The following is a 24,905-nucleotide window of genomic DNA, read 5'->3' as shown; positions in this document are numbered from 1 at the left end:
ACTTCAATCCATTTTCAAAACAAACGGACTTGCGATGCCTTGTTCCAACTTAGGCAATCTAGTCTATACTTATATGCTGTCCGCATCACATAGTAATTCTAGGCTAATAACTGGAATAAGAGCTCATATTTTTTTCAAAACTCAATATCATGGTTAGTAGAGGCCAATCTTCGATCGGGCGAGTGGGGGTGCTCACGAAGTGACCTTCCCCAATCGTACCCAAGTTCCCGAGCCGAGGCAACTTTGGTGATGACGGACACGTGGCCTTAGGCAACGAGTCAGGGTTTCCTAAATTCCCCCTTAAAAAATATTTAGGTGGCGATTCTGTATCTGGCAAAGTAGTCCATGTTTGGCACTTCTTTCTAAAAATCTGTTTTTCAAAACGATTTGCCAGATTTGGACTCTTTGGTGATTTATCGGTCTCGAATTGTACTTTGCGGGATTAGATTCAGAACCGTGACATTTGAGTCCGAACTGTAGTAAACCCAAACCAACAAAACGGGATTTCCCTCCCAGGACGTTCAGGGACGTCTACAAACATGGTTTTGTTATGTGTGAGCATCCATGCTGCGCTGAGGCTAGTATCGAGGATGGAGGCACTTAGCCTGTGTTAGGCGTTGTTTGGATGTGCCCACTTCCTTTTTGTATTAAACGTAGTTTGATTTTGCGTCGCCAATCCTTTGTGGTATTTGTGTGGTTTTGCACTGCTTGTGGTTTGATTATATTATTGCATCGCACTACATATCATTTATATTATTGCATTACGTTGTGTATCATTTGCATTTCGCCCCTGAACTACGCTGGTTTGATTCATTGCAAAGGGATACGTAGGCAACCCTCGGGTTCAACCAATTGCATTTGCATTTTGTTTGTTTGCCCAAGTCTAATAGCCTTGTCAAAATGGGTCGTCTTCGGACATTGACATTCACTCAGGTCACGTCATGACTTTGAGCTCTGTCAGAGAGGGGCAACTGTAGACACCCCATTTTTGACTGCTCGTAAGACTTGGCCGCCACAGGTTGATCACTTGATGATGAAAGTTGTGCTATGCAAACGTTCGATTTCTTTAGCAAGGAGAGCTTCTAACTCCTAACCTTACACTCCGTTTTCGACCAAAACAATTTTGATCAAAATTATTTTAGACCTTAAAACCATTTATTTCAAAATATTTTTAAAAATGCTTCTACGCTGTTCCCAGGCTCGCATTTCGTTAAATATTGCACTTTTTGGTAAACTGAGCAAGGACAAAATGGAAATAAATGAAAGAGATGTGAAATCTTTGAAAAATATTTCAAAAAATCTTATTTTTAGGTTTTTAGTTGAAGAAAATAGGAGAGAAGGGAAGAAAACTAGTTTGGGAGAAGCTAGGCATGAATCTGATTAAGACAAAAATGAGCAACCTTCACTAAAATAGGCATATCTCTTTGCACACTTAGAATTTAGATATGAGGCTGCCTCCATTGGAAATTAGACTTCCGGGACTTCAATTTAGACCCAAGAATGACCTAAAACCGAGTCCGGATAAAGGAGATATGTCTGTTTGAAGTCGGGCCTGAGAAGTAGATTTTTGTGGCCGGCCACTGATGTGTCCTGCAGGCCAGCAGTGGTCAAAATTTTGACCTTTTTTTTTAGTAGATTGACCCATTTTTTTTTTTTGAAGGGGGGGGGTGGGTTCCGTCCACTAATGTGTTTTTCCATCCACTATTGATGGCCTGCCGGCCAGTGGTGCAAAAAAAAAAAAAAGGGCAAATTACATATACCTCCCTCGAGGTTTAGCTAAATTACAGATACCCCCCTGAGGTTTATATTTTCATAACAAATTGCCCCTTGAGGTTTATATTTTCATAACAATTTGCCCTCTAATTTGTTACGCAAATAGTACCTTCAGGGGGGTATCTGTAATTTCTTAAACCTCAGGGGGGTATCTGTAATTTTGCAAAACCTAGAGGGGGGTATATGTAATTTGCCCAAAAAAAAAATTGATATTTTTGTGACAACTGTTGCCAGTTGTTTCCAGATTGCTCCACCTGTCCCTATATAGATATTTCGACCTGAAGCTCATATATTTATATATAGAGAGGACCTTCTCTCTTGGTTTCAAGGTTACAAATTTTGGAACAAAAATCTCTCTCTCTCTCTAAATTTTTCTCTCTCTTGAAAATTTGTGCACACTTGCCTAGTTACACTATACTTTTGCATGCACTTCCTTAACCAAATCTTGTCACCTTTGAGCTGAGATCCTTGAGGCCTTCTTGGAGCTCTTGAAGGTGGTTTTGGCTTGAGTTTGTGCCTAGAATTGTTCTTTGCTTCAAGAGGTATAATACTTGTCTTTTAAGCTTACTTTGCATACTTGTTTTTCTATCTATTCCTACTATTTTTGGACCATAAAAGACTCTATTTTTGTGGGATGAAATTGGTGTTTTAAGGCATTTAAGGTTAGGGTGGTATCTCACCCTTCTTTATTCCTTGCTTTTAAGGCTTCTTCACCTTTGTTTCCCACATTCAAACCATCTTTTCTTGGGCTTTTGAGCACTGAATTTCATAATATTTTCAACAGTAAAAATCATGTTTTGAAGTCCAAAATTGGAGGGGTTAGCCTCCCCTCCTTGTGTCTTGTCTGCTAGCCTAGTTAGCTCTATGTGTTAGCTTAATTTTCTAGCCTTTTATAGCTTAATTCCAGCATGTTTGAGGCTCTGTTTGAGATTGTTTTAACTCCATTTTTGGTTGTTTATTGCATTTGAGTCTTGTTTTGCATGCCTCTAGTGTAATAGTCCTCACAAGCTTGGTGTTTTAGGCCTTTAGGCACCACTTGTTTGAGTTGATTGCAGGTTTTAGTACTTTTCTGACTTCATTTTCAGCACTTGTAATCTCTGCAATCTCCCTCATTTCTTCACTCTTTATTTTCTTTGAGGGTTGTTTTAACCTTAGGATAGTTTAAGCTTGAGATTGAGGTCCATGCTTAATAGTTAAATCTACTTTTGGGGGTTCATTACCAATGGCATGACACCTCTCTCTTGCCTTAAACTATCCCTTGTTTGACATTTCCTTCTCTTTGGAGGACTTCTCACCAATGGACGTAATTGGTTAAAGAATGGAAGGGTAAACTAAAATGAGTAACTAAAAGTGGAAACTAAAACTGTGTAAGATAAAAATTTGATTTTTGTTTTGATGTGTTCAATCAGATGTTAATTGAACACAAGGAAAATTGGGGCATTTTATACTCAAAGTGATGAAATATGCCAAGCTTTCTAAGGTCTCCATTGCCCTTGATCATGCATGATAGGGTGATGGTTTTGAGTCTTGTTTGTGCATTTATTAAACTTGTACACCTTGTTCTTTGGTCATCATGCAATGAAATTGCTTGATTGATGGTTTTGGAACCAAGTCTATCACTCCTTTGAGCTTGCTTTGATGATAAGGAGGGATACACTGTACAAACAACATATGAGAATACCCTCTCTTTGCTCTGTTTGTCCTCTATTACAGTAAGGAGGAACAAGCCATCAGTGGCTCCCTCAGTGGTGCCCAATAATCCCCCACTTCTGGCCTGCCAATTACCAGTGAATTTTGAGCAGAATGTTTATAAAGCATAGCAGAGTTGATATGGAGAGGGAAAAGTGTAAGTGTTGTGGAACAGAGGCTTTCGGGAGCAAACAACGGATGTTCTTCAGGTGGAAACCGAGCATGCATGGGCCTTCCTCGCTTCCCGGGACTAGTTAATTAGTTTAATTAGCATTCAGTCATTTATTTGTTGGACTTAATTAGTTGTAGCCAATTAGTTTGTTTTGTACTTATTTAAATAGTTTAGATTGATTAATTAAATTAGTTTGTGTTGTAATATTTAATTAGCTTAGCCTAGTTAAATTCTTAGTTTAATTAGCTTAGAATAGTTAGTTAAATATCCATTCAAGTGCCGTAATAATTAGCTTAATTAGCTTAGCTAGTTAGTTTTATTCATTCGGACTCTCCTTCATGAGAGCGTGATGTAATAACGTGTATATCTTCCAACCCCATGTCTTTCTCTCTTTTATTTACTAGCTTATGATGGTTAGATTAGGGACATGTTTTAATTATCATACCTTATACTTGCATCCATTCATTTTGTATTGGATGCACCGAGGCTCGGTTCATCATTCTAACTGCATTGTTATTTAACTACTTCTTTGAATACGTGCCTAGATCGAATGTTATTTAATCAATCCATATGCCATATTAGTAGCCGAGCCTATTAATTGCATTCTTTGTATGTGTTGCATTAGACATTTGGCCTAGTTAGGAATCATGCATTTTTTCTAACTTTTTTGTTTTATCTTAGCTTGGAGTACTAGGTGAGTTTTTAGTGCTTTAGCATACTTGCATGAGTGTGAGTGATTGCCATGACTACATGCTTCCCATGAGGCTAAGTGCTTATTTGTTAAAATGTTTGAATTCCTTGGTTGAATTGAAATGATTCAATGCATGTATGTTTTAAGCCCACTTTGTTAAGTGGCAAATTCACAAACTTTAAGCCCACTTGAAGTGGCAAATTCAAACCCTTTTCGAAAAACAAAACATGAAATTGAATTGTACCAATTCGGGAAAACTAGGCTATACCTTGTGTGTGTACGCATCACATAGTAACGCTAGTCTAATAATCGGAACAAGAGCATATAATGTTGATAAAAATCATATCATGATTAGTAGAGGCCGATCTTTGATCGGGCGAGCGAGGGTGCTCAATTCATGACCTGCCCCCTTCGTACCTAAGTTCCCGAGCTGAGGTAACTTTGGTGATGACAGACACGTGGCCTTTGGCACGAGTCATGAGTTTCCTAGATTTCCCAAAAATATTTAGGTGGTGACTCTGCATCTGGAAAAGCAGTCCAATTTTGGCATTTTTTTGATTGAAAATCAATTTTCTAGAACGATTTGCCAGATTTGGACTCTTTGGTATTTATCAGTTTCACATTGCACTTGTGAGATTAGATTCAGAACCACGGGAGTCCGAACTGTAGGGCTTCTTTCAAACCTTCCGAAAGGGGGTGCAAAAAAGTCGAGCTACAATATGCATAATGTGTAAATGTTTTTCTTCGCCAATATTAAGGTTGGGAAGATAATAATGAAATATTGTTATTTATAGACATCTAAAAGTAAAAGTCTATAGGTTGTGTTAAGAGTGTGTTGTTTTTAATATTTTATAAGTTGTCTGGACTAAAATTATACTTCATGTTCAAGGTGACTGTAATGTCTGTTATTTTATAATTCTGTTTTAGTTTTCAAAAGAAAACAGGTTTGACTATTGTGATTTAGTTTAAAAAAACAAAAAAATTAAATAAATAAAGAAAAAAACAGTTATGTTATCACAACAAGAAGTGTGAGACTATTAGAAAATATGAATTATGATAACTTGCGATTTAGTTCTTTGTCTTTACAAATCTAATTTGATGTTAAACATTTTAGTTACATATTTAAATTGTGTTTTATTATCAGCCTTTACATCCAAAATTAGTTGTTATTATTTTAATTGTATGGCAGCATTTGTATAAAGAGAAATAAAATGTATGCTTATTAGAAGAGTTACTTTTAGTGATCATTTGAATAACACAATGCATATATTTGTTTGTTATGTAATTGTTGGTGTTTTGAATAATTTTGATAGTTACTATGAGAATAGGTTAATCACGAGTAAATGATTGTTTTAAATATTGTAACTGTTAATTTAGTGGGATTGTGTTTTTTAAAGTTGGGCTTGATATGCACCATGGCTTGAAACTTACATTGTTGTTTATAATCTTGTATCTTGAGAAGGCACTACAAGAATTTACACTTTTGGTGACTAAATTTTTAGTTGCCAAAAGCCATATTTTAGTCACCAAAACGTTTTAGCGACTAAATATTTTGGTCGCAAGAGTAGTCGCTGAAGCATTGTCGGTGAAGGTAATTGGCAACTAAAATAATTTTGGTCGCCAGTGTAATAAAATGCCGACTAAATTTTTTTGTCGCCAAAAGTATTGGAAAAAATTAAATATCACCTTTTTAGCAACTAAAAATATTGGTCGCGAAAAACGTTAGTTATATTTAGCTACTAAAGATTTAGTCGCCAAATTTTGTTTTGGTTCCTTCTCTAATTTTTTTAGCTACTAAATATATTAGTCGCCTATAGTGTGATTGTGTTTTAGCTGCTAAAAGTTTGGTCACCTAAAGTGCCACATTTTTTACTACTTATTGTTCATCAAAAAATTTTTTGTTACCAAATGTTTTAGTCGCCAAATGTTAGATTGTTTTTGGCTACTAATATTTTAGTCGCCTAAAGTCTGGTTTTCTTTTTGCCTACCAATTTTTTAGTCGCTAAAAGTCCGACTTTTTTGGCTACTAAGTTTTTAGTAGCCAAATAGTTTGTGTTTTTCCTACTAAACATTTAGTCGGCAATTGCTTTTTGTTTTTTGCCTACAAATATTTTAATCGCTAAATATCTGATTATTTTTTATGTTTTAGTCGCATAATGTCTGCTCTTTGTTGGCACTAAGCTTTGTAGTCTCCATAATTGTTTTTCAGAATTTGTTATTAAGTTTTAGCTGCTAACATTTTAGTTACTGAAATATGTACTTTCTATTTGAGTACGACTTGTTTAGTCGCCAAAAAAAATGATCTTATGTTTTATCAGAAAATTGTAATTTATCGACAACCTGTCCATATTTTCGTGTAACATGTAGTATGTATATAAACAAAATGATACATATTCTATCAATCATTCCACAACGTAAAATTATCAATCATTCCAGAATCCATATTACTTCTAACCATCCAAAAATGAATAACTTTAAATGTACATATTCCATACAAACCAACTATTGTCCAAACTAAAATTATAATTCCATACAAAAATCTAACCCTCCATATACAAAAAAATATATTTAGTACCATGCGATATGGCTATTTGGCGTGGTACAAATTACAATCGTAAACTGTACCACAACAAAAGGTGATCTATATGCCACACCAGCAATTATAAGTTGGATTACAAAAGTTATATGTATCAATAATGCTAACCTACACAAAAGTAGATGAACACAGTAGGATTATACAAAAGTGTCAAGTGTCCTCCATAAAAAAAAATGTAGACTATCCACAAGTTCACGCCAAAGGCCATCTACAAAAAATAAAGAAAACAATTGCACCCATTATAAAATATCAATTGATTCAAACATAGGAAAAAAGGTTGTAATAACATGCATTTAAGGTGGAACAATCTATAAAAACCTTTTTTTTTTTAATTTTATAAATACAATCATATATATGGATCATGAAAGATTTATTCCAAACTTCATTTCAATTTACATAAAATACAATTTTTAGGAGCATACCTCTTCATAAAAGAAATTTTTATGAGTATAATGTTTTGGTTGTAAATTTATTTTAACTCTTCTTCATTCTCATTTTCCTAATCAATGTAAAATGAATGAGTAATCTACGTGGTTATCTCCATAACCATATCATACTTTCTTAATACGTTTACCACCCAAATGACCACCGTATATGATGAAACAATGGCATCATTAGCAATGAAAATGTTGAACATTTATTGGATGTTAACTCTCACATTTTTGGTTAAGTTCTAGGCATTTACGGCTCTAAATCCAACCTACGTGTGCTAATGACATTCCGACTGTTGTCACAGGTCCTATATGTCATGGGGAATCTAGCCATGACATCCCTACGGTGGTTTCGGGGCTGTTTCGATTTTTCGCTCCCTTAACACCCTTTTTCGGTTAAGTATAAGGCGTTTTCAGCTATAACTTCCAACCTACACATGCTAATTACAATTTTTCAGTTGTCACGATGAAGCTGGCCGTCACATCCGTACGGTGGTTCGGGGACTATTTCTCATTTTCTCCCTCTTAATGCCCTTTTTCGGTTAAGTTTAATGCATTTTTGGCGTCAACTCCCAACCTACACGTGCTAATTACATTATGTCTATTGTCACAGGTCCTATTTGTCACGGGGAAGATGGCTGTGACATCCGTGCAGTGGTTCAGAGGCTGTTTCTCATTTTTGCCCCCATCACACCTTTTTTCAGTTAAGTTTAATTCATTTTCGGCTCTAACTCCCAACCTACATGTGCTAATTACAGTCTGTCTGCTGTCATGGGTCCTATTTGTCACAGGGAATGTGGCCATGACATCCGTACGGTAGTTAGGAGGGTAATTCGCATTTTTGCCCCCTTAACACACTTTTTCGGTTAAGTTTACTACATTTTCAGCTACGTGTGTTAATGACATTCCATCTTGTGTCACAGGTCCTATATGTCACGGGGAAGCTGGCCGTGATATCCCTACGGTAGTTCCGAGGCTGTTTTGCTTTTTCGCTCCCTCAACGCCCTTTTTTAGTTAAGTTTAATGCGTTTTTAGCTCTAACTCCAAACCTACACGTGGTTATAACATTCCGTCTATTGTCACATGTCCTATTTTTCATAGGAAATGTGTTTGTGACATCTCTACGGTGGTTAGGGGGTTGATTCGCATTTTCACCCCGTTAAAGCCCTTTTTCGGTTAAGTTTAATGCGTTTTCGGCTCTAACTCCCAAATTACATATGCTAATGACATTCCGTCTATTGTCATAGGTCCTATATGCCACGGAAAATCTGGCCGTGACATCCCTACGGTGGTTTCGAGGCTGTTTCGCTTTTTTCCTCCCTTAACGCCCCTTTTCGGTTAAGTTTAAGGAATTTTCGGCTCTAACTCCCAACCTACACGTGCTAATTACATTCCATCTATTGTCACAAGTCCTATTTGTCATGAGGAAGGTGTTCGTGACATCCGTACGGTGGTTAGGGGCAGATTCACATTTTTGCCCATTTAACGCCCTTTTCAGTTAAGTTTAATACGTTTTCGGCTCTAACTCCCAAATTACATGTGGTAATGACATTCCGTCTATTGTCACAGGTCCTACATGCCATGGGGAAGCTGGTAGTGACATCCCTACGGTGGTTCTGTGACTGTTTCTTTTTTTTGCTCCCTTAATGCCTTTTTTCAATTAAGTTTAATGGGTTTTTAGCTCTAACTCCTAACCTTCATGTGTTAATTACATTCCGTCTGTTGTCACAGGTCCTATTTGTCAGGGGTATGGTGTCTGTGACATTTGTACGGTGGTTAGGGGGTTGATTCGCATTTTCGCCCCCATAACGCCCTTTTTTGGTTAAGTTTTATGTGTTTTCAGCCCTAACTCCCAAGTTACGTTTGCTAATGACATTCTGCCTATATATGCCATGTGGAAGCTGGCCATGACATCCCTATGGTGGTTTCGAGGCTGCTTCACTTTTTTCCTCCCTTAACGCCCTTTTTCGGTTAAATTTAATGCGTTTTCGGCTCTAACTCCCAACCTACGCGTGCTAATTACATTCCGTCTATTGTCACATGTCCTATTTGTCATGGGGAAGGTGGCCCCAGTGGTTTGGGGGCTATTTCCCATTTTTGCCCCCTTAAAGCCCTTTTTTTGATTAAGTTTAATGGATTTTCGGCTCTAACCCCCAACCTACACATGCTAATTTCATTCCATCTATTGTCACAGGTCCTATTTGTCCTAGGAAAGGTGGACTTGACATACGTATGGTGGTTCGGGGGCTATTTCACATTTTCGCCCCTTAATGCCCCCTTTTCAGTTAAGTTTAAGGCACGCTACGAAGAGTGTGTTGCCACAGGTCCTAGGTGTTTTGTTTTAGGTTTATCACTTAATGGAATTCCATCTACTTGATGACATGGGAAATTTGCATCAATAAATATTCTCTCTACTCCTCTCTTTTTTTTCTTTTTTCTTTTTTCTTTTAAATAATGAATGACTTAGTTAACAAATTAATGTCATTTTTCTTTTCTCCTCCTATTTGTATAAATTCAAAACAATTCCAAGTTCTCCAAAACAATATTGTCAATATCTGATGCATTTTGTTAGAACTTTTACTATCATATGAATGAAATTCTTCTTACCAAATAGGATGATGGCCATCTGAACCTTGTAACAGAGTTGTCACAACCCTCGGAAATTGATTGACCACACACAATATTAAATCTCACACCACTCAACCCGCAATTATAACACTCACACCACTCAAAGTACAACATTTCCATGTACCTGCGAAAAACAGAGATATTAGATATATGGAAAAAAGGAAACATTAAACAACTCTCTCAGGTAGAAGAAAGTTTTGTTAATTCTTTTAGTTGCTTTAATAGGCGCAATCATTGTAGCTCATCAATAATAAATCTTTAGAATAGAACTAGGAATCCAAATCAAACTTTGTTCTAGATTATCATATTAATTTCTTTTCTATTCTATTTGAATTCATGTCCAAAATATAAAAAAATATATATATTTAGTTCAATCTATTAACAAAGCAATTCATAATTCAATTTGCAATTTGGTAACAATGGCAACGAGTATATGTAAGTTACATACTAGAAAATTTGAAGTAAACTAGTAAGAAGAATGCAGAAAAAGAAATCAAAATTTGTTAACATGTCTTTGTTTCAACAAAATAATTAGTTTGTCTACATAAAAGCAGATGATCATATAAATTTAAAGGCATGAATTGGGTCAACATCGTTTCCGACAGTTACACAACTATATGTAGCCCGACTTTCCGTGCTCTTTTCGGAAGGCGAATAGCCCTACAGTTCGGACTCCACTTGTGGTTCTGAATCTGATTTCACAAGTGCAATGTGAAATAGTGAAAACACAAAAAGAGTCCAAATCCAACAATTCTTTTTGGAAAATGAATGTTTGAATTAAATGCTAACAATGGATTAATTTGCCAGATTATAGAGTCACCACCTAAATATTTTTGGAAAATTTAGGAAACCCAAGACTCGTGCCAAAGGCCATTAGTCCGTCATCAGCAAAGTTGTCTTGGCTCGGGAACTTACGCACGAGAGGGGCATGTCATGAATTGAGCACCCCACTTGCCCGATTAGAGATCGGCCGCTACTAATCATGATATGTTTCTTATTTTACATTATATGCTCTTGTTCTAATTTATTAGCTATTCTTTACTATGTGATGTGCACACACAAGGTGTGGACTAATTTGCAAGAATGGAACATTTGATTTCATGTTTGGTTTTGAAAAGAGTTTTGTGAATTTGCCACTTCAAAAAGTGGGCTAAAATGGACATTTAATCGAACCATCCCAATTCAAGCATCTAGCCTTCATTCACAGGCATTTAAACAATTATATCATTTAAGCAATTAGTCTCATGGTATTTATGCTTTGGACATGGCAACACAAACATTCATGTAAGATGCTAAGGCATAAAAGCTCACCTAGTACTCCGAGCCAAAACAAAGCAAGATAATTAGAAAAATATGCATGTTCCTAATTAATGCAATATGACTAATGCAACACACACATTGTGTATTTTATAGGCTCGGCTATGAGCATGACATATGGTTTCATTCAAGACATGTGAGAGAGCACGTATTCAAGAAATGAATTTGAACATTGATATTGAGTTAGCATGATGAGCCGAATCTTATATGCATGCAAGACAAATGGATGCAAAACATGAGAATGCTAATGAAACGTGATGCTCTATACTAACCATCGTAAGCGAATATATAAAAGGGAGAAAGACGTGGGTTTGGAAGACATACACATTATTACAACATTTGATCCCTCAATGTCTGAAAGTTCAAATTAAACTAATGATTACAAAAACCGAATGAATGAATAAGCTAGGCTAAGCTAAGTAGCTAACTATGCTATTACAACAAGCATAATCAACGTAAAGAAAACTTGCTATTTAGACTAATTAAGTATAACAATTACAAATAAACAATATTGAATAATTACAACACTTAATAATTAACGAGACTAATTACAATAAATGACCTTAAATTAATTAATTAGAATAATTAATATAAGCGAGGATGGGCAAGAATTAAATGCATGCACATGCACAGTGCTCAAGAACAACTCTATTTGCCCCAAGCTTGCTCTGTTTCACCTTAGCCACTGCCCTCTGTTTTCTGCAAAAATACACTGTTGACCAAACTATGAGGGCTGGCCAACCCTCAATGAAGCCCGGCCGAGCATAGAGAAGGTCGGCCGTGTGCCTTAGTTTTGTGTAAAACTCTATTTTGTGTTCTGAAGCGAAAACAGTGCAGACAGAGTTGTTCAAGCTCTGTTTGTCCCTTTCTTTCCTTCTCTGTCATGGAAAAGCCTTGAGAGAAGGCTATAATTGCTTCCAAAGCCATTATGGAAAAATTGATTACTTGATGATCCTGGATACAATTTTGGACAAAAATCAATGAAATGCAATGAATATGACCCCTCCTCCCTCTTATCATGGAACAAACTCAAAGAGGGTGGTAGAGACGCTTCAAGAATCACCAAAACGCCACGAATTAGCGCATGATCGTTCTTGACTCGATTAACTTGGCATAACGTCCGGCCAAGCCCAAGCAAGATGACACATTTTCTTTAAGTGTGTTGGTTGCTTTTGAACCAATTCTTTTAGTCATTTCCAATCTTTAGTCCATTTGTCTGAAGTGATGATTAAGTCCTCTAAAAGGAGAGAAGCATCAAAAGGGAAGTAGTTCTCGACATGAAAAAGAGATTACGCCGTTGACAATGAATCTCCATAGAGATTAAGCCATTAAGCGCGAAACTCTACTTCATGTGTTGAATAACCATCAACCGTTTGAAACAATTCTCAAATGAAAAAAAGGATTGGTGAGTTAATTATTTTACATGGGGTTCTTAATCATGAGAATGAGTTGGAGAAAACTAATTTCAATATGTAATAAGCTATACAAGTAAACTTATGAGACAAACAACTAAAGTAAACAAAGAAAAAACTATTAAAATAAAGTTAGAACAGCCACAAAACAGCCGTGAATAAGCTAAACCAGTGGCTGAAAATGTGATAAAAGAGCTCAAATGCTAAAAAAAGGGTAAAAACTATAAAGCGGTGTAAGCAAAAACAAGGAGAGGTGGTATTTTGAGATTTTGATTGGTGGTATGACATTATATGTTGATTTGTTGCCCTTGAGCATCAATAATTTTGATTGTATTCTGGGTATGGATTGGTTGACAAAATATTGTGCCACCATTGACTGTGCAAGTAAATTTGTTGTATTTAAACGGCCTGGTGTGCCTGAGTTTATTTTTACCAGGAATGCAGTAGTTCCCCCAACATACCCGATCTCATTTATGAAAGCCAAAAAGCTGATAAGAAAGGGGTGTCGGGGCTACTCATGTAGCATGTTGACTGTGTCTTCGGATAGTGCCAGTGTAGAAACTATTCACGTGGTTTGTGACTTTGCTGATGTGTTTCCCAACGATCTACCCAGGAACTTAACTGATAGGGAAATTGAGTTCACTATTGAAGTAGCACCAGGAACACAACCTATTTCTAAGACCCCTTAGAGAATGTCAATCTCAGAACTGAAAGAATTGAAAACTCAACTTCAAGAACTGTTAGACGAGAAATTCATTTGGCCGAGCACTTCACCTTGGAGTGCTCTAGTACTATTTATAAAAAAAAATACGGGTCTTTGAGGCTATGTATTGACTATCGAGAATTGAACAAAGTAACCATTAAGAACGGATATCCATTACCCCTAATAGATGATTTGTTTGACCAATTCCAAGGAGCTCAAGTGTTCTCTAAAATTGACCTTAGATCCGAGTATCACCAGTTAAAGGTCAAGGCAGAAGATGTAGAGCAAATTGCATTTAGGACTAGATATGGACACTATGAATTCTTAGTAATGCCATTTGGGGTAACAAATGCACTAGCAGCTTTCATGGACCTAATGAACAGAGTTTTCAAGCAATATCTCGATAAATTTATCGTTGTGTTTATTGATGACATTTTGATTTATTCTAAAGACAGGGAAGAACATGAGAATCATTTGAGAACTGCCTAGCAGATTCTAAGGGAAAAGAAATTGTATGCGAAATTGTCCAAATGTGAATTTTGGCTTGACAGTGTAGCATTTTCGGGGCATGTAATCAACAAGGATGGTATCTCTGTTGACCCACAGAAAATTGAAGCTATTATGGACTGGCCTAAACCGACAAATGTGATAGAAGTTAGAAGTTTTTTGGGACTTGCAGATTACGACAGAAGATTTTTGAAAGATTTTTCAAAACTTTCCACGCCATTGACCCAATTAACTCAGAAAAATGTATTATTTGATTGGAATGAACAGCAAGAGTCAGCCTTTCAAGAGTTGAAAATTGGACTAGTATCTGCACCGATGTTGACTTTGCCTAGTGGTACTGATGGGTTTCAGATTTACAGTGATGCATCCTGCAAGGGGTTGGGCTGTGAATAATGCAAAATGGAAAGTTAATTGCCTATGCTTCTCGACAACTTTGACCACATGAAAAGAATTACCCGACGCATGATCTTCAATTGGCAGCAGTGGTGTTCGCTGTAAAAATCTGGCGACATTATCTGTATGGTGCCACATGTGAAGTGTATACAGATCATAAAAGCCTCAAATATTTCTTAACCAAAAAGGAATTGAACATGAGATAGAGGAGATGATTAAAGTTAATCAAAGACTATGATTTGCAGATTTTGTATCACCCAGGGAAAGCTAATACTGTAGCAGATGCCTTGAGCCGGAAGTCAATGGGAAATTTGTCATGTTTGCTCACCGGTCAGAGAGAATTACTGGTTGACTTGGAAAGGAAGGAGATTAAAGTTGTTTTACGAGAACAAGGTAGAATTTTAGCTGCCATTTCTGCTGAACCTGCAATCATTGAAGAAATCAAAGAGAAGCAACTTGAAGATGGGTACTTGAAAAAGATTGTGGAAGAATTTCACTTAAAACCAAGGCCAGGGTTTATGTTTGAGAATAATGTGTTAAAATTTCAGAATACACTTGTTTACCAAATTCATCCGATCTGAGAAAGCGTGTTATGACTAAGGCTCATAATTCGAAATTCGCCATGCATCCGGGCAACACAAAGATGTATCTTGCTTTGAAACAGAACTTCTGGTGCCCTGGAATATTAAAGTGCATTGCAAATTTTGTGGCTACATGTTTACAGTGCCAACAAGTTAAAGCCGAACATCAACGACCCGCTGGTTTGTTACAACCGCTTCCAATACTGGAATGGAAATGAGAGCACATTACCATGGACTTCATTGTGGGATTGCCTCACTCTTCTCGAGGTATGGATTCTTTCTGGGTTATAGTTGATCATTTGACTAAATCTGCCCATTTTCTGCTTGTCAAAACTATATACAATGCGGATAAGTTAGCAAAGGAAATTGTGAGATTACGTTGTGTACTAGTATCTATTGTATCTGACCGAGATTCAAAGTTCACATCAAGATTTTGGCAAAGTTTACAACAGGCTTTGGGGGCATAAGTGAGGTTAAGTAGTGCTTATCACCCACAAACAGATGGTCAGACGGAACGGATCCATCAAACCTTGAAAGATATGATCAGAATGTGCGTGTTAGATCTCCAAGGAAATTGGGAGACCTATTTGCCATTGGCTGAGTTTGTGTAGGTGATAGACCACTCAAGCATTGTAATGGCTCCTTATGAAGCTTTGTATGGAAGAAAATGCCGACCTCTGATATTTTGGGCCGAGGTAGGTGATAGACCTTTATTGGGGCCGGAACTTGCACAAGAAACAACTAAAAATGTGAAATTAATTCAGCAAATGTTGAAAATTGTCCAAAGTCGGCAAGCGAGTTATGCTGATGTACGTAGAAGAGACAGAGAATATGAAGTTGGGGACCATGTGTTCATAAAAGTTACCTCAATGAAAGGAGAAACTCGGTTTGGTGTTAAGGGCAAGTTGGCGCCAAGGTATGTTGGCCCATATGAGATTCTCGAGAAGATCAATTTAGTAACATACCGAGTAGCCTTACCTCCGATAATGGAAAACATGCATAATGTCTTTCATGTCTCTAAGCTTCAGGATTATTTGAGAGATCTGCTACATGTGATTGAGCTGACTCATGTACTTTTAAAAGATGATTATACGTACGAAGAACGGCCAATTCAAATTGTGAACCGAAGGATCAAAAGATTGAGAAACAAAAAAATACCATTGGTAAAAGATGATTGGCAGAATCATGGAGGAACTTATGCAACTTGGGAGATGGAGGAAGACATGATAAAAAGATATCTTGAGTTGTTCCCTTTGAATCCGGTGCTCTTCCAAAATGAAGGTAATATGAGTTTGGAGGACCATACTCTTTAAGGGGGAAAGACTGTAACAACCCTGACCCATGATTAATGTTAAACCATGATTTCTTATGCCTAATAAGTTATTAAGATCAAATTTGGAATTAATTACATGTGCATTGCATCATTTTGTGTTTATATCTATTTGACGTAGGAAAATTTGTTCATGATTTTGTTTTGGGTTGCGAATTGAAGGCCTTATTGGCATCCGATACATAAATTTGTTTGATTTATGTGCTATTTGGAATTTTTAGAATCTTATGGTAAGTTTAATTGAAATTCGATTCGGAATTATTAAATTAGAGAAATTAATATCAATGTGATTAATCTAATTCAATTTTAATTAAGCCACTTTAATTAAGCTTATATAAGGCTACTTTGACACCCTTATATTACTTTACACCCTCATTCCCTACTCCTTGAGCTCATAAATGTGAGAGGAAGAGAGAATGAGAGAGTGAGGGTTGATCTCAAAAAGCAAAGGGAAGAATTGTTAGGAAATTAAAGGGGAATTTGAGAATTGAATTAGGATTCAGCAAGAGTGCAAAGAATTGAAGACTTTAGGTAAGAAACCAAGCCTTTTTTCTTGAATTTGAGTTGATTTATCCATGAATATATGTGAATTGAGCTAGGAGATGTAAGAATCAAGCTTAAGAAGTAGAAAGGAAGATCAATTCATACATGCATGTACATTTCATTACATTCGGAACATGTTTGCTAGGAATTCTCTCAAGCATGTCATAAATTGAGCTTAGTTGTAGGAATTCATCATGTTTTACATCCTCGCATTTCACTTGATCATGATTTGGAGACTTGAAGCTCAAGTCATTTCATGCATGTCATGTTTTTGGACCATCCATCAAGTTTAAGTTGAATTTGTGAACAATTAGCATGCTTTTGGGCCTTGATTTCATGAAATGATCTTTAAAGTATGATGTTTTGTGAGTGTTTAAATGTTTTCTAGAATTTTGGCCCAAAAGGAAGAGTTTTGAAGTGTTGAATTCATGTTTTGAACTTTGGAAGCAAATCGGGCAAACCTAGAATTTTGCTTCCACGCTCGAGCGAAAGAGTCCACGCTCGAGCGACCACCTTTATTTTCACAGTCCTGCTCAAGCGACAAAAGGGTGGCTCTAGTATTAATTGCATGCTCTCAGAAGTTTACGTGTTTTGCAGTCCGCTCGAGCGACAAGAGTTGCGCTCGAGTGAGGACTTGGGTCTTACGCTTGAGCGACCGTCGAGCGGAAATTGCACGCAACCAGAACTTTTTCATACTTTACAGACCACTCGAGCGACGGAGTGTGTGCTCGAGCGACCACTCACGTTTGGCATGTTCGCTCGAGCGAAGAAGGCTACGCTCGAGCGAGACCCCTGTTTTAGCAAAAATTTTGTTAAGTGTTTCAAGTGCACTTTAGCATCCTCATTCCATCCTAGGCACTCCTGGGCCATGATTAAGACTCCATAATGAGGTTAAAGTCTAGAAAAAGACTAAGAATAAATGAAATAAGTTATCTACAATCCAAGCGTGTATTTCAACGTATGAATCTGCCATGTTATGTAGGTCACATGCCACAGGATATGTGAATTGCCCACTTTGCCTTCTATTCGGAGCTGCCAGTTATTTGTGAGTAATAACTTTGTAAAGTTATGTTCAATGTTAAGTATTTTCTGAACATTATGATATGAAGTAATTAGTTTTTTTGAAATGCTACGCTATGTTTGAAATGAATAAATGATTGTCCAAGATTCTGAAATGCACTCGTGGCATCATTAGCATCATATGATATGTGTCCCTTTATGGGTCATCAGGTCCTTTTATGGGTCATTGGAATGCCTTTATGGCCGTCCCTTTATGGGACATCGGAAACGTCTCTGTGCACATGAGTCATCAGAAAGCCTTCAGAGCAGTCCCTTGTGGGTCATCGGATTTGTTAATGCTAATGGATGTGCCACGTATTACGATATGATATATGAACAAGCTTTGAATACAAATGTAACTATGCCTATGAACCTGCTCTGTTATGACATCCAATTATGTACAAGATTCTGTTTCTCTATGGACATTGTTCGATAAAATCTTTACCCTGTTATTATTCATTGGGCTTTCGCTCACTATCTATATTATGTATGTAGGTGAGCAGGCGCATGACCAGGCCTAAGCTGCCGCCTGGAGTTTTGGTGTCGGCCAACCATTGTGCCTCCTGTGGAGGTTCCATTTGAGATCAGTTCAAGCTTTTGCATTTTGGGACTTTTGTGCCTCCTTAATGTTATGTCTGGTCTGAACACGTGTTTGAAAGTTTTGTATAAATGGCTCAGGTGACGTAAGACTGATGTATCTATGACATCACATACACGTGTATAAAGTTTTTAGTTATCTATCCCATATATGTCTCCACGGCTCATTGGACTATGTATGTTTCTATATTTGCTTCCGCAGCCCCTACTTATAAGTTATTCAGTAAGAGGCCTTTGGTAATCCAAGGATTACTGGCCAGTTGCGACGCTAAACTCATAGGGGCAAGTTTGGGTCGTGACAAAGTGGTATCAGAGCACGAGTTATACCGCACACATGAGTCCATACGAGCTATAGGATGTTTTAGTAAGAAATAGGAGCATCTCGTCAACATGTATGTGAGTGGATTCGTTAAAAATGAAAACTGAAATTGACCATGAACACATGACGTTAAAATGAATGTTTGAAACATTATGAAAATGACTATTTGCCTATGTTTATTGCCCTTTTGTTTCCCTATAGCAATGGAAAATGCAAGAAGTGATGATACAGCAGGGTCCTCAGAGGCCCAAATGAACATAATGGAACAAATGCTTACAGCTCTAACTGAGGTGGTAATGCAACTACTCTTCCACCTCCGCCGGCCCAAGTTGAACCGGACAACAACGATATTATTAATCTAGCTCAGAAGTTCATGAAAATGAAACCGCCAACCTTTCTTGGTGGAATTGAACCGTTAAAGACTGAAACATGGTTGTTGGAGATGGAGAAACTGTTTGAAGTATTTCCCTGTTTTAAGGTTCAGAAAGTCCTATTGGCCACCTACACTCGGAAGGACGAAGCTCGGAGATGGTGGTTGCTAGTTCAGAATGGTAATGAGAACATGACATGGGCTCAATTTAATATAATTTTCTATGACAAGTACTTTCCCCAATGCTTTCGGGATTGGAAGGTTTAAGAATTTCAAGAACTCAAACAAGGCAGAATGTCCGTAGCTGAGTATGAGGCTAAATTTACTGAGTTATCCAGGTTTGCTCCTCATATGGTGGACACGGACTACAAAAAGGCCGTAAATTTGAGGGTGGACTGGATTTAGATATACTGGATTGGGTGGGAGTCCTTAACCTACCCACGTATGTGAATGTATTGGACAGAGCATTAATGGCAGAAGCTATCTTGGCAACAAAGAAACAAACTCTTGTTCCACGAACTGAATAGATGGGAAAAAGGTCTGGAAACAATTTCAGAAAGGGCTGTTCGTTTACTGGGAATAAGAGACAAAATAAGGGATCTTACAGTGGCTTAAGTCAAAGTAGTGGAACTGCATGGACTTGCCCAGAAGGTGGTAGAAAACACAAGGGGGTTTGCTATCGAGCGTCAGATGCCTGTTTCAGATGTGGAAAACTGGCCATGTGATGAAGGATTGTCCTATCAAGCTCAAAAATGCCAACCGTCCAGCGGCAAGTTCAGCCGGATCATCTTCTGCATCCAAGATGAATATGAAAGCTAACACCGGGAAAAAGACTTTAAGGCATGGCTGAGTATTTGCACTTGTGCTTGGTGATGTGCAGAACACCGAATCTATGGTGTCATGTATAATTTTTATCTGTGCTCAGACAGCCTATGTGCTGATTGATTCTAGCTCCACGCATTCATTTGTATCGCATGCTTTCTCTCAAAAATTAACTAGGCCATTAGAACCTATGAACTGTTTATTATTTGTATCTACACCATCTCGGGGTTCCATGATATGTGCTTATGTTTACTCGGTATGTGATATTTTGATTGGTGGTATGACATTATATGTTGATTTGTTGCCCTCGAGCATCAATAATTTTGATTGTATTTTGGGTATGGATTGGTTGACAAAATATTATGCCACCATTGACTGTGCAAGTAAATATGTTGAATTTGAACCGCCTGGTGTGCCTGAGTTTATTTTTACCAGGAATAGGGTAGTTCCCCTACCATACTTGATCTCATTTATGAAAGCCAAAAAGTTGATAAGAAAGGGGTGTCGGGGCTACTTATGTAGCGTGTTGACTGTGTCTTTGGATAGTGCCAGTGTAGAAACTATTCTTGCGATTTGTGACTCTCTAGATGTGTTTCCCAATGATCTACCCGAGGAATTAATTGATAGGGAAATTGAGTTCACTATTGACGTAGCACCAGGAACACAATCTATTTCTAAGAGCCCTTATAGAATGTCAATCCCAAAACTAAAAGAATTGAAAATTCAACTTCAAGAACTATTAGACACGAAATTCAGTCGCCCAAGCACTTCACCTTGGGGTGCTCCAGTACTATTTGTCAAAAAGAAAGACGGGTCTTTGAGGCTATGTATTGACTATCGGGAATTGAACAAAGTAACCATTAAGAACAAATATCCATTACCTCGAATAGATGATTTGTTTGACCAACTCCAAGGAGCTCAAGTGTTCTCTAAAATTGACCTTAGATCCGGGTATCACCAGTTAAAGGTCAAGGCAGAAGATATAGAGAAAACTGCATTCAAGACTAGATATGGACACTATGAATTCTTGGTAATGCCATTTGGCGTAACAAATGCACCAGCAGCTTTCATGGACCTAATGAATAGAGTTTTCAAACAATATCTCGATGAATTTATCAGTGTGTTTATTGTGACATTTTGATTTATTCTAAAGACAGGGAAGAACATGAGAATCATTTGAGACCGGCCTTGCAGATTCTAAGTGAAAAGAAATTGTATGCGAAATTGTCCAAATGTGAATTCTAGCTTGACAGTGTAGCATTTTTGGGGCATGTAATCAACAAGGATGGTATCTCTATTAACCCACAGAAAATTGAAGCTATTGTGGACTGGCTTAAATCGACAAATGCGACAGAAGTTAGAAGTTTTCTAGGACTTGCAGGTTACTACAGAATATTTGTGAAAGATTATTCAAAACATTCCATGCCATTGACCTAGTTAACTCGGAAAAATGTATTATTTGATTGGAATGAACAGCGAGAGTCAGCCTTTGAAGAGCTGAAAACCAGACTAGTAACTGCACCGATTTTTACTTTGCCTCGTAGTACTGATGGGTTTCAGATTTACAATGATGCGGCCTACAAGGGGTTGGGCTGTGTACTAATGCAAAATGGAAAGTTAATTGCCTATTCTTCTCGACAACTTCGACCACATGAAAAGAGTTACCCGACACATGATCTTCAATTGGCAGTAGTGGTGTTCGCTTTAAAAATCTGGCGACATTATCTATATGGTGCCACATGTGAAGTGTATACAGATCATAAAAGCCTCAAATATTTCTTAACGCAAAAGGAATTGAACATGAGACAGAGGAGATGGTTAGAGTTAATCAAAGACTATGATTTGCAGATTTTGTATCACCCGGGGAAAGCTAATACTGTAGCAGATGCCTTGAGCCGGAAATCAAAGGAAAATTTGTCATGTTTGCTCACCGGTCAGAAGGAATTACTGTGTGACTTGGAAAGGAATGAGATTGAAGTTGTTTTGCGAGAACAAGGTGGAATTTTAGTTTCCATTTCCGCTGAACCTACAATTGTTGAAGAAATCAAAGAGAAGCAACTTGAAGATGGGTACTTGAAAAAGATTGTGGAAGAATTTCACTCAAAACCAAGCCCGGGGTTTTTGTTTGAGAATAATGTGTTAAAATTTCATAATACACTTTGTGTACCAAATTCCTCCGATCTGAGAAAGCGTGTTATGACTGAGGCTCATAATTCAAAATCCGCCATGCATCCGGGGAACACAAAGATGTATCATGCTTTGAAACATAATTTCTGGTGGCCTGGAATGAAAAAGTGCATTGCAGATTTTGTGGCTAGATGTTTATAATGCCAACAAGCTAAAGCCGAATATTAACGATCCGTTGGTTTGTTATAGTCGCGTCCAATACCAGAATGGAAATTGGAGCACATTACCTTGGACTTCATTGTGGGATTGCCTCGATCTTCTCAAGGTATGGATTCTTTCTGGGTTGTAGTTGATCATTTGACTAAATCTACCCATTGTTTGCCTGTCAAAACTATTTATAATGCAGATAAGTTGGCTAACATGCATGGGAATGAAATTGTGAGATTACATGGTGTACCAGTATCTATTGTATTCGACAGAGATTCAAAGATCACATCAAGATTTTGGAAAGTTTACAACAGGCTTTGGGGACAGAAGTGAGGTTAAGTAGTGCTTATCACCCAAAAACAGATGGTCAGACGGAACAGACCAATCAAACCTTGGAAGATATGCTCAGAATGTGGGTGTTAGATTTCCAAGGAAATTGGGAGACCTATTTGCCATTGGCTGAGTTTGTGTAGGTGATAGACCACTCAAGCATTGGAATGGTTCCTTATGAACCTTTGCATAGAAAAAAATGCCGATCTCTGATATGTTGGGCCGAGGTAGGTGATAGACCTTTGTTGGGGTCGGAACTTTTACAAGAAACAGCTGAAAATGTGAAATTTATTCAGCAAAGGTTGAAAACTGCCCAAAGCCGGCAAAAGAGTGATGCTGATGTTCGAAGAAGAGATAGAGAATATGAAGTTGGGGACCATGTGTTCATAAAAGTGACCCCTATGAATGGACAAACTCGGTTTGGTGTTAAGGACAAGTTGGCGCCACGGTATGTTGGGCCATATGAGATTCTCGAGAAGATCAATTCAGTAACATACCGAGTAGCCTTACCTCTGGTAATGGAAAACATGCATAATGTCTTTCATGTCTCTATGCTTTAGGATTTTTTAAGAGATCTGCTACATGTGATTGAGCCGACTCATGTACTTTTAAAAGATAATTATACATACGAAGAACAGCCAATTCAAATTGTGAACCGAAGGATCAAAAGATTGAGAAACAAAAAATTACCGTTCGTAAAAGTTGATTGGTAGAATCATGGAGGAACTTATGCAACTTGGGAGATGGAGGAAGGCATGATGAAAAGATATCCTGAGTTGTTCCCTTTGAATCCGGTGTTCTTCCAAAATGAAGGTAATATGAGTTTGGAGGACCAAACTCTTTAAGGGGGGAAGACTGTAACAACCCTGACCCATGATTAATCTTAAACCGTGATTTCTTATGCTTAATAAGTTAATAAGATCAAATTTGGAATTAATTACATGTGCATTGAATCATTTTGTGTTTATATCTGTTTGACGTAGGAAAATCTGTTCGTGATTTTGTTTTGGGTTGCGAATTGAAGGCCTTATCGGCATCCGATACAAAAATTGGTTTTATTTATAGGCTATTTGGAATTTTTAGAACCTTATGCTAAGTTTAATTGAAATTAGATTCAGAACGATTAAATTAGAGCAATTAATATCAATGTGATTAATCTAAGTCAATTTTAATTAAGCCACTTTAATTAAGCCTATATAAGGCTACTTTGACTCCCTTATTTTACTTTATACCCTCATTCCCTAATCCTTGAGCTCATAAACGTGAGAGGAAGATAGAATTAGAGAGTGAGGGTTGATCTCAAGAAGCAAAGGGAAGAATTGTTAGGAAATTAAAGGGGAATTGGAGAATTGAATTAGGATTCAGCAAGTGTGCAAAGAATTGAAGACTTTAGGTAAGAAACAAAGCCTTTAGCCTTGAATTTGAGTTGATTCATCCATGAATATAAGTGAATTAAGCTAGGAGATGTAAGAATCAAGCTTAAGAAGTAGAAAGGAAGATCAATTCATACATGCATGTACATTTCATTACATTCGGAACATGTTTACTAGGAATTCTCCCATGCATGTCATAAATTGAGCTTAGTTGTAGGAATTCATCATGTTTTACATCCTCTCATTTCACTTGATCATGATTTGGAGACTTGAAGCTCAAGTTATTTCATGCATGTCATGTTTTTGAAGCATCCATGAAGTTTAAGTTTAAGTTGCACTTGTGAACAATTGGAATGCTTTTAGGCCTTGATTTCATGAAATGATCTTTGAAGTATGATGTTTTGTGAGTGTTTAAATGTTTTCCAAAATTTTGGCCCAAAAGGATGAGTTTTGAAGTATTGAATTCATGTTTTGAAATTTGGAAGCAAATATGGTACACCCAGAATTTTGCTTTCACGCTCGAGTGACCACCTTTATTTTCACATTCCCGCTCGAGCGACAAAAGGGTGGATCGAGCATGAATTGCATGCTCTCAGAAGTTTGCGTGTTTTGCAGTATGCTCCAGCGACAAGAGTTGCACTCGAGCGACGACTTGGGTCTCACGGTCGAGTGAACGTCTAGCGACCATCGAGCAGAAATTGCACGCAACCAGAACTTTTTCACACTTTACAGATCGCTCGAGCGAAGGAGTGTGCGCTCGAGCGACCTCTCACATTTGGTATGTTCACTCGAGTGAAGGAAGCTACGCTCGAGCGAGACCCCTGTTTCAGTAAAAAAAAAATTTATTAAGTGTTTCAAGTGCACTTTAGCATCCTCATTCCATCCTAGGCAGTCCTAGGCCATGATTAAGACTCCATAATGAGGTTAAAGGCTAG

General features: G+C 37.5%; 2 protein-coding genes across 2 annotated transcripts; both read left to right on the top strand.

The window, feature by feature from the left end:
* The first annotated feature begins 14,033 nt into the window (after window positions 1–14,033).
* Window positions 14,034–15,111, top strand: LOC145798515 (uncharacterized). Its single transcript, XM_082886402.1, has 3 exons — window positions 14,034–14,304; window positions 14,574–14,705; window positions 14,861–15,111. The coding sequence occupies exons 1-3, from the start codon at window positions 14,034–14,036 to the stop codon at window positions 15,109–15,111; spliced, it is 654 nt and encodes a 217-aa protein (XP_082742528.1).
* Window positions 15,112–15,660: 549 nt separating this feature from the next.
* Window positions 15,661–23,157, top strand: LOC145798501 (uncharacterized). Its single transcript, XM_082886314.1, has 7 exons — window positions 15,661–16,174; window positions 18,943–19,034; window positions 21,179–21,289; window positions 21,410–21,967; window positions 22,239–22,385; window positions 22,540–22,596; window positions 22,894–23,157. Exons 1-7 carry the CDS (start codon window positions 15,661–15,663, stop codon window positions 23,155–23,157), a joined length of 1,743 nt encoding a protein of 580 aa, XP_082742440.1.
* The last annotated feature ends 1,748 nt before the right edge of the window (window positions 23,158–24,905 follow it).

This window comes from Camellia sinensis, chromosome 1 (assembly GCF_055761805.1).
Source record: "Camellia sinensis isolate YWXY chromosome 1, ASM5576180v1, whole genome shotgun sequence".
NCBI classification, from domain to species: domain Eukaryota; kingdom Viridiplantae; phylum Streptophyta; class Magnoliopsida; order Ericales; family Theaceae; genus Camellia; species Camellia sinensis.
This window is presented reverse-complemented; position numbering and strand designations above follow the sequence as displayed.

What these genes read in the sequence shown, in the direction of transcription:
- LOC145798515 (XM_082886402.1), top strand. Translation starts at nt 14,034, where the DNA reads ATGGACTGGCCTAAACCGACAAATGTGATAGAAGTTAGAAGTTTTTTG. An exon ending in ATCCTGCAAGGGGTTGGGCT is followed by an intron (nt 14,305 to 14,573) that starts GTGAATAATGCA and finishes TGTATCACCCAG; the next exon opens with GGAAAGCTAATACTGTAGCA. An exon ending in AGTTGTTTTACGAGAACAAG is followed by an intron (nt 14,706 to 14,860) that starts GTAGAATTTTAG and finishes TTAAAATTTCAG; the next exon opens with AATACACTTGTTTACCAAAT.
- LOC145798501 (XM_082886314.1), top strand. Translation starts at nt 15,661, where the DNA reads ATGTTGAAAATTGTCCAAAGTCGGCAAGCGAGTTATGCTGATGTACGT. An exon ending in AATCGACAAATGCGACAGAA is followed by an intron (nt 21,290 to 21,409) that starts GTTAGAAGTTTT and finishes TGGAATGAACAG; the next exon opens with CGAGAGTCAGCCTTTGAAGA. An exon ending in ATTGCCTCGATCTTCTCAAG is followed by an intron (nt 22,386 to 22,539) that starts GTATGGATTCTT and finishes TGTATTCGACAG; the next exon opens with AGATTCAAAGATCACATCAA.